Source organism: Triplophysa dalaica, chromosome 6 (genome assembly GCF_015846415.1).
Source record: "Triplophysa dalaica isolate WHDGS20190420 chromosome 6, ASM1584641v1, whole genome shotgun sequence".
NCBI classification, from domain to species: domain Eukaryota; kingdom Metazoa; phylum Chordata; class Actinopteri; order Cypriniformes; family Nemacheilidae; genus Triplophysa; species Triplophysa dalaica.
This window is the reverse complement of record NC_079547.1, coordinates 10,398,599-10,412,048: the sequence shown is the minus strand read 5'-3', so window position 1 is coordinate 10,412,048 and position 13,450 is coordinate 10,398,599. Positions and strand designations below refer to the sequence as shown.

Sequence of the window (13,450 nt, the reverse complement as noted above, 5' to 3'; positions counted from 1 at the left end):
GTGACTGTCCCTGTCTGGTCGCGTCTATCAGTGAGGAGACATTACATATTTAATGCAACTATTTTTAGCTCAAAGAGAAAATATGATAATTTCCTCTACATTTTAAACATCGAAAATATAAATATTACATTCATTATTTGAGTTTAACCCTGTACATTTAATGTATTGACAATAACTAAAGAAATAAAACTTTACAGCAAAATAATACTCTCCCCTGTCCTCTAAAAATGGTATGGCTTACAGCTCAAATTCCGAGAATTGAGCTCTTCTGATTCTTAGAACAGGGGTTCTTAGAAGTGGTGATGCAAGAAGTTTCTAGGAAAGCACTACCAGGTGATTTTTTTACATTCTTCTGTTTTGTTGCGTGGTGTTGCTCGTATCCACACATGTTCGTTAGGCTGTTTATTCTATCCATCTCTAGTTTTTAATTGTTCTTGGCTGGCCGTTAGGATGTTACGTGGACAGATCAAATAGTGGCATTTTTTTATGTCGGCATGCTGGTTTGCCTGAGTTCTGCTTGAAAAATAGCTATGTCCATTTTCTCAAGGGGACATGAATAGGCTACTACGAGCAGCAGAGAGATAAAAACTCAGACGTTGTTCAAATCCGAACAAGAAAGGTCAGAACACCATCAGTAAATGGCACATGGGAAACAAGAATAGAAAACTTGAGTTTGTGCATATTCTGTAACCTGCCACTATCGCGTGATTTGTCAAATGCCAGAAATATACTAAAGCGATTATTTAATTTCTTGCTTATTTGGTTTTACAACTAGTTCTAAATTTAAAGCTGGCACTCGCATTTGTCCTCGTTTTGACATTATGGTCTTTTTGTCCTGTGCCAAAAGCCGTGTACGCTGTGTAGCCTACTGGATTAGGTCAGATTCAAAAGCTTTGAAGTTATATAATTAGTTTTATTGAGCGTATATTTGTGGTTTGGTTTTACTTAACCTGTAGAAATTTCAATTATTAACGATTAGTTGCAACTAACACACACATGCATGTATAATTTTAAGATATGTGTATATATATATAAATATACACATATCTTAAAATGATACATATATGTGTATATACAAAAGTATTTGTTTTCGTAAATATATTCATGCGTGTGTGTCTCTACATATAGGTATACATAATTATTATACCCAGTACAACCACATATATGATGTAAACAAAAACTTTATTCTGCAAACATTGAGTATTTGTAAGGACACGCAATATAAAAGTTTGTAGCCCTCTGCGGTTGCTGCGGTTTGTAGCAGCGTGGAAGTTACAAAACTGCAGATTATTATTTTGTAGTATTTGAGTATTAATAAGATTAGATTTTTTTTAATCATAATAAGGCTATAACAGATATAATAGAAAAACAAAGATAAACTAAACATATTGGCCTCGACTTGGAAACAATCAACTGATTATGTTTAAAGTGTCTTTGGCATTGAGAGAGTGGGTGCTCATAAATGTCTGTATGTTATGGATCGGTCTCTATCTTTGGAGTAAGCGCATTTATATGGCTTCAGTTACATAGACTACGATATACCACTTATTACGAAGAGTTGCATACGAAAAGAACTGCATGCATTCGAGTGTGTTCTGCCATACTAAGACTCTTGCTATTTTGATGTTTTGTCACCCTATAGCCTACGCGAGACCATCACATGACAAACAAATAATCTGTTTTGGTTCCATAACAGCGTGGGGGTTTATTAGTATTTACTAAACTCAAATGGTAACATAATCTCTAATGCTGAATGTTCAACGTGTGAAAATGTCCGCCTAACTATTTAAAGTAATTTACCTTAAACGGTATGCCAAAGTGTTGTTACAGCTGTGAAAGCTTTCTAATACGAAACACTATTTCACAAAAATCAAAAGCATGCTGTCAAAAATGTTCAAAAATAAAATTGTCTACAGTTAGAAATTACTGACTTGAGTTTGTTGAACAATTCATTATGCTATTATTCAACTCATTACCAAAAAGTCCACAGTATTACAATTAACATTTTCTCATGACCAAGCATTTTTTCCATCTAAATGTTCATGTTTTATTTTACATTTAGTCTTTTTTTTACAAGTCTAAATATATATGACATATTCATGACAAGGTACTAACATAGAAGTTGCTTTTAATTGTAAATGTAAATAAAATTCTTAAACCTGTTGTCTGATTAATTTTGATAAGATGAAAAATTGCACTTTGCCCTGAAAGGTCTACTGCACATGAATTAACAAGACATTTTTGTCGTTTGTCTCCATCTACTGGAGAAGTATCTTGGTAAAATTGATACAGCGCTTAAGCAATACACAGAGTGGTCTGAAAACTGACTTGGTTTTCTTATAATGCCATGTATTTTAATTTCATATACTCAGTTTTTTTATACCCTTTTTAAATATATATATTTTCTTTCTACTATATATCTACTTTCTATACTATATACTACTGTATTTTAAGTTGTAATAATGCAAAGTTGGTATAAAAGTAATTTAAACTGAATAAACAAATGTGATTGATCACAGCCGCAGGTCTATTTATTTGCCAATTGAGTTGAATTTATATAAATTATAAGGAAAATATTATTCTACAAAGATAATCGTTTTTTTATTATATTTAACTTTTAATTTGAATGAAAAATACAAATAAGAAAACTGAATCGTAATTTAAATTTATTGTTTAGTACATTGTAATATATGGTTAAATTTGTTCAAACAGATTTCGAAAACATGTCTAGTGCAGCCGACAGCTGCATTCAGTTCACGCGTCATGCAAGTGATGTGCTTCTCAACCTGAACCGACTACGTAGCAGAGATATCCTGACAGATGTCACAATTCTGGTCTACAGAGAGCAGTTTCGAGCGCACAAAACTGTCCTTATGGCATGCAGGTGAACATTTTATTTTGCACAACATATTCCCCTTATCGACAAGAACGAAATATAAATTAATATAATGTATAAAATGTGATAAAAGATTAGCAACATGTGACCCAAAAAGTTCACTTAATTTTCAATTTCTCCACAGTGGGCTTTTTTACTCAATCTTTACTGGCTCACACAAATGTAACCTGAACGCTATCAGTCTGGACCCGAAGGTTGACCCAGAGGGTTTTGCCATTCTTCTTGAGTTTATGTACACTTCACGTCTTACACTAAAGGAGAGTCTCATAATGGCCATTATGAACACAGCCATCTACTTGCAGATGGACCATGTTGTTGACACCTGCAACAGATTCATGAAGTCCAGGTATATTTTGCTTTCTTAATGAATGACAATCTTAATCCTTTACTAACATTAGAATATAAGAGAATGATATGCATTTTTCTTTAATGTTTTCCATGTTTCAATGCAGTGACTCTTCCATTAAACTGCCTAGAGAGGATCTTCTGGTCAGCCCTCTGCTTTTTCCTCGAAATGTTCACAGTTACAGACCCCACGAGGTGCTGGATAACATATGTGTAAGGCCAGCAACGTTCAAAAATGGAAGACTGCACGATGGTTGCATGTTTAATAGGGTCAATACTCCTAACACCTCATACCTTTATGGACAGTTCATGCAGGGTTTCCCCTTTCCACTTTGCAAGCTGACAGATGCCAAAAACGCTTTCTCAAAAGGAGGCATCATCCACCACAAACACTGCTCTCCAGCTGGTGACATCAATCCTTTGCTACCTGACTTCATCTGTGGCACCACCGACAGTAATGTTGGCTCGTTTTCCTCAAGCGGGCTGGGACGAGATGATGAGATGAAGAGGGAGATGTTGGAGGATGTGTTCCAGTCAATCGGCATGAGCTCCATGAACCATGGCTTTTCCAGCCTGGCCCAAGAGCAGAAAAGGGGGACTGGGAAAGAACAGAGTTCCCTGGAAGAGGAACATCTGAGCAACCAGCACTACACTATGGGTATTTCCTCCAATAAACGCAAAGGCCTGATGACCAGTCCCCAGAGCCCACTTAAATCAGACTGCCAACCAAATTCTCCAACAGAGTCGAGTAGCAGCAAAAATGCTGGACTCGCACAGGCCTCACAACCTTTGACCACTCAAGGTACACAAGACCTTAAAGCTCGTAACTGGAAAAAATACAAGTTCATTGTGCTTAATCAGAGCACAAACAAAGTGGATACCAATCCTTGTGATCTTGAAATGCACTCCCCGCAGAGGACAAGCTTGTCCGCCTTCCTTTATCATACTGACTCCAAGCACCCAGGTTTGAATACAACAACAAAGATCAGTGAGTCAGGAAGTCAGGAATTTACTGTTCCTCAAGCCAGTCACTTTAACAATATCATTAACAGGTAAGATTTTTATATATGGTCTTCGTATAGACGTTCTTTCAAATGTACAAAGTTGGTGTCATGTTATGGTACTCAGAATACTATATCATTTAATAAATGAGTTATTAAAGAGTTATTTCCAGTGACACCATTTGTTCTTCTCAGCAGATCTCTGGAAGCATCACAGAGGAACAGCGACAACAACTCTTCTCTGTCTATGCAGCACTTAAAATGTTCATCCTGTGGCACTAAGTCTCCACAGCACTCTAACATCTGTCCCAACACATCTGCCTCATGTCTGGTCGAGGAGATGTCAGAGATGCACTCAGAGTATTCAGATTCAAGCTGTGGTGAGATGTTTTTCCAAATAGTTTCCAATGAACCTGCTTGCGTGTTCAAAAAGCAGAATGTTTTCAGTTGGTTGATTTATTTAACTTGTCTCACAGAAAATGGAACATACTTCTGTAATGAATGCGACTCAAAGTTTACAAAGGAGGAAGCCTTGAAACGGCACATGCTTCAGGTTCACAGTGACAAGCCATACAAATGTGACCGTTGTCAAGCAGCGTTCCGCTACAAGGGTAACCTAGCAAGTCACAAAACTGTTCACACCGGTAAAAAGTTTCACACTGCTATTTTTTTAACATGAGCAACTTTCAATGATTTACTTTTCTAACTGTATGATTTGCTTCTCTATTGAATAACTACTTTCCCTTTATTTGCACCAAAGGAGAGAAACCATATAGATGCAATATTTGCGGGGCTCAGTTCAACCGACCAGCTAACCTCAAAACCCACACACGAATTCACTCAGGAGAAAAGCCATACAAATGTGAGACATGCGGAGCTAGATTTGTGCAGGTGGGTGCTTTTTGTTACTTTGAGCTATAGATATTCACACAGACATAGTAAAAAAAAAAATACTTTCTCACAGGTCGCTCACCTTCGTGCTCATGTTCTGATTCATACTGGAGAGAAGCCATATCCATGTGAAATCTGTGGCACTCGTTTTCGCCACCTGCAGACGTTGAAGAGTCACCTGCGAATACACACAGGCGAAAAGCCCTATCATGTAAGCAGAAGTATAGGGATAGCTATATTTTTGGGAAAACAGCTCATAAAAAACTGTGTTGTTGTGAAAAGAAGGAACATGCTTTGTCCACATTGTTTTGTTCTGAATTGTTTTTATTTATTTTTAGTGTGAAAAATGCAACTTACATTTTCGTCACAAGAGTCAGCTTCGTTTACACCTCCGTCAGAAGCACGGAGCAATCACCAACACCAAGATCCAATACCGCATGTCCTCTACAGACCTTCCAGCTGACTTGACGAAAACATTCTGAACTAGCACTAACGGGCAACCCTGACCATAGCATTATGACCATGTCTTGTAGAACCATTAATATATTAAGTGCCACACTGTGTTAATCTGAAAAAAAAACTTGCCAGGATAATGCCATTCTAAACGGGTTTCCTATACATTTGAACGTAGAACCACATATGGTTTCTTGTAGTCACTTTATTGTTTATTTAAATATTTATATATATATATATATATATATATATATATATGTTGGAAATGTTTATACATTTTGGGTAATAAAAAGCTTTATTTTGTTGGAAGATAAATGGAATGTGTAACATTTAGATATGGGTTTTCAAAAAAACAACAACAGTATTTTATAACAACAGAATAACTTTTCTGAAGGTATTGTGGGAATTAATTGATGGTTGGAATTTTTTAAAACAAAAATTTCTTGCAAAGCTCAGAACTCTCTATTGATTTTATATTCAAATTGTTATGCTGGTGTACAGTATGTCTAAATTACTTGTTATGTTAGAAAATTATCTTGTAAGAGGAACTCGTAACTGTGACTATAGCATTGAAAATCCTACTTTTGGGAATAATGGCTGCTCTCTCAAAAGGAAAACATGCATGAGGTTAATTCTCAATAATACAATTTCATTATGAAGACAAATGCAAAAATGTTGAGACAATGTAAAGCCTTTTCATCAATATTGCTCTCTGCTGGCAGAGCCTACATGGACCCTTTTTAACATATGCATTTAAACTTAGTAATTAGTAATAATGACTTTAAAAAGAAGGTACTATGACCAAGGAAATATTTTGCTTCAGTGGTATTTGTATAGAAACGTGACTTTTTATTTCTCTTGGCAAGTGATGTTTACAGTTTTGTTGTTGTTCTACAAGTAACAGTTAAAGTTATACGATTGTCCTTTATTTAATGTTTGTGTATACACTGTCTACTTAAGGTGCCTTTCTCAATGGTGTTTGAATTTCCTTTTATTCAGCCCAGCTCTACCAAGGTACAACTGAAGGGCATTGCTTGTTCTCCTTTCCCTCCTCTAAAGCTAAATTCACACTACATGATTTTAAGCCTGGTTTGCAAGTAGTGTGATCGGAGGCAAAACAGCCCGCAATTAGCATGCGATCAGTGCTCGCCAATCATTAACACATTGTGTAGTGTGTCACCTCCTGTTCCAGATCAAGTATAGTGAAGTAGTGTGAACACATTTAACAACTTAAAGACTCAAGACTTTACAGAGAGCATGTGATGTAGTTTAAAGCTCAGCGAACGGCCGACGTTTAAAGTTGTGTAATGTGAACTTGGCTTTAGTGTAGATTTATAAAAACTTGTTTCTATGACAGAAGGTAAGTGCGACTGAGTATTGTGCATGTATCCTTTGTAAACATTTGTTACACACTAAGTAAAAAATGCAAGTCATTATTGTGTGAGCTTAAATCTTTAGGATGTGTTTGGTTTTGGACTTTTTTTTAAATGTATTAAGCTTATTTCAGATATAGATGTATGATGAAATAAAATAAAAATCTTAGATTTCTTTTGTGTAAGACTGCGAACAGTTTGTTTATTTCAAATAGAACAGATTCATGCAAAGCCTAGTGCTTTAGAGAAGCACCTGAAATTTAACAAATTGACAAAGTTAGGTCTGGGTAATGGAACAAATTTGGTGATTCGATTTGATTAATATTAACATGGTTTCAATTTGATTTAGTTTCAATTTGTAATCAAGATTTCTTTAAAAATGTTACGTTTACAAACAGAATTCATAGTTAAATATAAATGCTGCACTGAAGAAAATTAAAACGGCCATCTTTGCATGAACATTACATTTAGTCATTTAGCAGACGATTTTATCAAAAGTGACTTACACAGAGTTTAGGGAGCAATAAGAGATATGTCATACGGGAGCAATAATACAGTAGATAACAATGCAAAGTTACTCGTTTCAACAAAAGCTAGACCACTACCTGTTGAGAGAAAGGGTTAGTTTTTTATTTGTCTGTCAAGTATTCACAGAAGAAATGGGTTTTAAGTAGTTTTTTTATGTTGTGAGAGATGTGGTTGACCTAACTGAGTTAGAAAGAATGTTCCACCATGAAGGAGTTTTGAATGAGAATGAGCGGGAAAGCAATTTACTGCCCTTATGGGAAGACAACACAAGATGCCGCTGGTTAGCTGAACGCAGGGATCTTGATGGGGTATAGGAGTGCAGGAGGGTGTGAAAGTAAGCTGGTGCAGATCCAGTGATAGTCCTGTAGGCAAGTATTAGTGACTTGAATCTGATACAGGCTTCGACCGGTAGCCAGTGGAGAGATATGGAAAGGGTGTCACATGAGCCCTTTTAGGCTGTTGGAAGACGAGGCGTGCTGCTGCGTTCTGAACCAGCTGGAGTGGTTTGATAGCCTTTGCAGGAACCCCAGCAAGGAGAGCATTGCAGTAGTGTGACCTTGAGATCACCAAGGCCTGGAAAAGGAGTTGTGCCGCATTCAGTGTCTCAGAGTTTGCAGGGGAGGAAGATCCCAAACGCAGGCAGCAATAAGGGTGACAAAAAACTTTAAATAATAAACAAAAATCCACTAGGGGAAAACAAGGACCGAACTAAAAGTAATAATTAGAAACAAAAGCAAAGGAAACAAGATAACTTGACTTACAAATAACATGACTTGGTAAACGAGAAACATCAATACACAGGGTAAGGTAATCCAGGGTGGTGATCTAGTACAAGTAGACAAGGCAAGGCGAACAAGTAGACAAGGCAAGGCGAACAAGTAGACAAGGCAAGGCGAACAAGTAGACAAGGCAAGGCGAACAAGTAGACAAGGCAAGGCGAACAAGTAGACAAGGCAAGGCGAACAAGTAGACAAGGCAAGGCGAACAAGTAGACAAGGCGAACAAGTAGACAAGGCAAGGCGAACAAGTAGACAGGCAATGAGGTAAATAAGCACAAGTAGGCACAGAAGTACATTCAGATACAACGAACGAGCACAGGACAATAGACACTAGGATGTTTTATGGGGGAGACAGACAAAGGATAATTAACAGGGAGCAGGTGTGGGTAATGAAACACTCAGGGAAAGTTAACAAGGAACTAGATGGCGGGAACGAAGACGCAGACCATAGAGCAGGGCTATTCAAATCTTACCCTGGAGGGCCGCAGCACTGCAGAGTTTAGATCCAACCCTGATCAAACTTGCACACCTGTGATTTTCTAGCGATACTGAACAGCTTGATTAGCTTGCTCAGGTGTGTTTGATCAGGGCTGGAGCAAAACTCTGCAGTGCTCCGGCCCTCCAGGGTAAGATTTGAATAGCCCTGCCATAGAGAGAGTATAGCAAGCCAATAGGATCTCTATCTCTCCCTCCACACACAACATAAGCCTATGCCTCGACTGCGCTGCAAGAACAAGAATAAACATGACATGATGGTGGAAACATGACACAGTGAGATAGGGTCTAACCTTTCTAATGTTGAATATGGCATATCGGCATGACCGCATTGTCTTTGCAATGTGATCACTGAAGGACAGCTGTTCATAAAATATGACTCCGAGGTTCCTGGCTGTTTTGGAAGGAGTGATTGTGGTATTGCCAAGATGGATGGTGAGATCGTGTTGCACCATTAATATTTCATTTTTGTTAAATGAAAATAATATTCATTTAAAAACAGATGTCTAAATGTTTCATTGAAGAAATGTAAAATTGTCTAGTTTGGACATTAAATGAGAGAATGCTTACTGGGATTAATTAGTACATTTTAAGTTTATAACCTAAACCCTATTGCAAACATTAGATGACCATACATTGCTAGTTTTAGGTAAATTGGAATATTATTTATTCAGAAACACATGTTGTACGTGTAACAAGTGTAAAGGTACTTGGTTTAATTAAATTGAATTTGAGTTTACATCCAACAAACAGGGGGCACGGTGGCTTAGTGGTTAGCACGTTCGCCTCACACCTCCAAGGTTGGGGGTTCGATTCCCGCTTCCGACTTGTGTGTGTGGAGTTTGCATGTTCTCCCCGTGCCTCGGGGGTTTCCTCCGGGTACTCTGGTTTCCTCCCCTGGTCCAAAGACATGCATGGTAGGTTGATTGGCATCTCTGGAAAAATTGTCCGTAGGGTGTGAGTGCGTGAGTGAATGAGTGAGTGAGTGTGTGTGCCCTGCGATGGGTTGGCACTCCATCCAGGGTGTATCCTGCCTTGATGCCCGATGACTCCTGAGATAGGCGCAGGCTCCCCGTGACCCGAGGTAGTTCGGATAAGCGGTAGAAAATGGATGGATGGATGGATCCAACAAACATTATTAAATAAAGCTATATCAGTGCAATTATTTTATGTGGAAATTTGCCACATAATGAAATTACATTCAACGGATGTTCAACTTGTTGTTTTATTATTGTCCAGACTGTACATGTAATCAGAGTAAATTAACTTGGATTTTGTTGAACAATAGAAAATGCCACCTTCTGCAAAATAGGACATTTCACTTGACACAAACTGTTATTAAAAGCAATGCGAGGTTTGTTAGCTTTAAAATGTTAGTATGTAATGCCTATACTTGATTTTGATAGTTTATCACACTGGATAGAAGATCTACAGAAGTTTATAATAACATTTTCTCCTTATTTAATAACTTAAATGTCTTATTTGTTCAGAATTCAACGTTTTGTAAGTTCTTCTCTTGTGTTTTTTCTGTTAACATGTTGGCGCCAAAATGGTTGAATACTGAGAGAAATTGAGATCGCTAAACTCTTCCACCGTTATTGTTCCTTTTGCTGTGTTACCTTTATATTTTTGTAGTATTAATATAGTGTTGATCAGTGGTAGGCAAGTTACCTAAAAAAATAAAAACTGTAATGTATAAGTAATACGTCATATTACAATATAAATGTATTTGAATTGTAATGCTTTACATCAAATAACCAAAAAATTATGACTACTCACACACACAGACTCAAACCCACCACAGACATTTCACAGGTTTCATTTAACACATTTTTTGTAGTGTGTTTTGGACATTATTTGAGCATGATTTAATGGCCTTGTCAACAGAACACATACCAGTAGAGACTTTTGTGTCCATTTATAAAGAAAGCATCCCGTAAAATGGAGCGGAACTTCAAGAAAACTTATTTAGAGGTATTTTGTATAGCATGCAAGGATAGTACTCGAAAATACAGGAATGCCATTAAAACATCTAGATCCGCCTACTTTTCATAACTAATAGAAGAAAACCATCATAACCCTAGGTTTTTATTTAACACAGTGGCTAAATTAGCAAAAAAATAAGTCGTCAGCGACTTCAGATTCTGATTATCAGCATAACAGTGATGAATTTATGAACTACTTCACTAGTAAATTCCAAGATATTAGAGAAAAAATTATCACAATGCAACCAGAAGGGAAACCCGCTGAACAAACTAAGTACAGCACCCCTAAGGAGAAATTGCAATTATTCTCCTTATTATGCTTTCCTGTAGCTCAGTGGTAAGAGCGCAAGGTTGTGGGTTCGATCGCAGGGGATTGCAAATACCTATGTAAAATGTATTGGATAAAGCAATGTAAGTCGCTTTGGATAAAAGCGTCTGCAAAATGCCTAAATGTACACGTAAATGTATTTTCTACAGTAGATCACGATGAACTCTCTAAAATCATTAGATCATCCAAATCAACAACATGCGTGCTAGACCCTATACCTACAAAACTACTGAAAGAAATGCTCCTGGAAATTATAGATCCTCTTCTTAGTATTATTAACTCATCTCTGACATTAGGACATGTGCCTAAAACATTTAAGGTGGCTGTTATAAGGCCCCTTGTCAAAAAACCCAAACTCGACCCAAGAGAACTAGGGAATTACAGGCCTATATCGAATTTACCTTTTATATCTAAAGTTCTTGAAAAAGTAGTTTCAACTCAGTTATGCTCCTTCCTCCAAAGGAATGACATTAATGAAGAATTCCAGTCTGTATTTCGAGCATGTCACAGTACAGAGACTGCTTTGATCAGAGTTACAAATGATCTGCTTTAAGCGTCTGACCGTGGCTGTATTTCGTTTTTGGTGCTGCAAGACCTTAGTGCTGCATTTGACACCATTGACCACAGCATACTCCTACACAGACTCGAAAAGTAAGTCAGCATTAATGGAATAGCATTGAAATGGTTTAAGTCTTATTTATCTGACCGTTTTCAATTTGTAGCAATAAACAATGATGTGTCCCGCAAATCGCAAGTCCAGTACGGTGTACCACAGGGCTCAGTCTTAGGGCCTCTGCTCTTCGCATATTATATATGTTACCTCTTGGAGATATAATAACGTGACATGGAATTAGCTTTCACTGTTATGCTGATGATACTCAACTTTATATTTCCTCGAAGCCTCATGAATCCCAGCAGTTCCATCAAATAAAGGAATGCATAGTTGATTTAAAAAACTGGATTACACAGTATTTGAATAAACTTCTATTGTATCACAATCCTCCATGTGCATTACTCTCTCAGGCGTCCTGTCAGTTAGTAATACCTAGAATTTCAAAATCAAGTGCAGGTGGTAGATCCTTTTCTTAGCTAGCGCCTAAACTTTGGAATATTCTTCCCTGCACTGTCAGGGAGGCAGACACAGTCTGTCAGTTTAAATCTAGACTAAAGACTCATCTTTTTAATCTTGCATACACTACACTTCCATAATATTAATCCTCAGAGGATTTAGGCTGCATTATTTAGATCAACCGGAACCAGGAACGCATCCAACAACAAATGATGTACTTGTTGCATCAAAGAGTGCGGAACATTACTCTACTCTCAGCCAGTCAGGATGCAGTTCATGCCCAGACCCGATGGCAGAGCTGAGAATGGGAAGCGATGACCTGACAAGCGCTGAGATGATAGAGCTGCATAAAGGACGCGGCAACTTCGATTTTTCTACAACACTTCAAATGCTATTAGATTGTTAATGATTATCTTAAATCTAAAATTTACCTTATTCGTAAGTTTATTTTATTTTTTATTTAGCCTTGTTGTGCAAGCACTGTTGAGCTTGTGCAGAGGCAGAAGCTTTTGCCAGAGGGGAACTGGAATCCCCTGGTTGGGCCTGGGTTCTCCTGAGTTTTTTTTTCTCGATTGGAGTTTTGGTTTCCACGCCACCGTTTGCATATTGTTTTGCACTATTTGCCTGGCCAGGGGGGCTGCTTTAGAATTTAGAAGTTAAACATAATTAATATTGCATATAAGAATTTATAGTCTGTTTAATATTTGACCTGTGGTTCTCTCTCCTTTATCTCAAATGTGTGCTTTCACTGTGCGTGTGTGCGGGAGTGTTTGCGTATGTCAATGTGTGTAAGTATGTATGCATATTGTTTGTGTGGAGCATTTGTATGTCTGTCTTTTGTTGTTTTCACCTTTTTCTTGTTTTTACAGGAATATGCCTTTAGTTGTTTTTCTTGTATTCCATGTGTCTCATGTACAGCTGCTTTGTAACAATGAAAATTGTAAAAAGTGCTATATAAATAAAGTTGAGTTGAGTAGTAAGGACTGTTAGTGCGTTCGTAGGATTTTCGCAATGTTACTAAATTGCCATTGGACGAAAAGTGGTGCGAAGGGATCGTAACCTCCAAAAAGACGCTCGGTTGCCTACAAGTTAATGGGCGATATTCTCTTTACCAGGGGTAAGTCAACGAAATAGCGTACCAATGATTAAATGGACGCCTCTAGGGCCGCTGCTGAGTTGCGGTTGTCTTGTGAAAGACCCCGAACCTGGTATTCTGCCCACCTACCACTGATGATATACCCCCCTCGCCCGCTGAAACACTATTGTGCCATCTTACCTCATATGACCCCCCCTCCCCCGCGGAACCA

General features: G+C 37.7%; 1 protein-coding gene across 4 annotated transcripts; it reads left to right on the top strand.

Annotated features, from left to right (window-relative positions):
* The first annotated feature begins 295 nt into the window (after positions 1–295).
* bcl6aa (BCL6A transcription repressor a) lies at positions 296–7,144 on the top strand. Of its 4 annotated transcripts, XM_056751263.1 has the most exons (10): positions 296–333; positions 2,713–2,884; positions 3,021–3,242; positions 3,349–3,454; positions 3,548–4,293; positions 4,438–4,622; positions 4,719–4,886; positions 5,003–5,133; positions 5,207–5,344; positions 5,472–7,144. In XM_056751263.1, the coding sequence occupies exons 1-10, from the start codon at positions 303–305 to the stop codon at positions 5,613–5,615; spliced, it is 2,043 nt and encodes a 680-aa protein (XP_056607241.1). In that variant the 5' UTR covers positions 296–302; the 3' UTR covers positions 5,616–7,144. The 4 variants fall into 4 exon arrangements, with proteins under 4 accessions (XP_056607241.1, XP_056607239.1, XP_056607237.1 ...); XM_056751261.1 differs by having other exon boundaries at positions 3,349–4,293; positions 4,441–4,622; XM_056751259.1 differs by having other exon boundaries at positions 3,349–4,293.
* The last annotated feature ends 6,306 nt before the right edge of the window (positions 7,145–13,450 follow it).

Bases quoted from the DNA above. Each gene is read 5' to 3' on its own strand.
- bcl6aa (XM_056751259.1), top strand. From the start codon at position 303: ATGCAAGAAGTTTCTAGGAAAGCACTACCAG. The intron at 3,243-3,348 runs GTATATTTTGCT...GTTTCAATGCAG, and splicing joins AACAGATTCATGAAGTCCAG to TGACTCTTCCATTAAACTGC. The intron at 4,887-5,002 runs GTAAAAAGTTTC...TTTGCACCAAAG, and splicing joins TCACAAAACTGTTCACACCG to GAGAGAAACCATATAGATGC.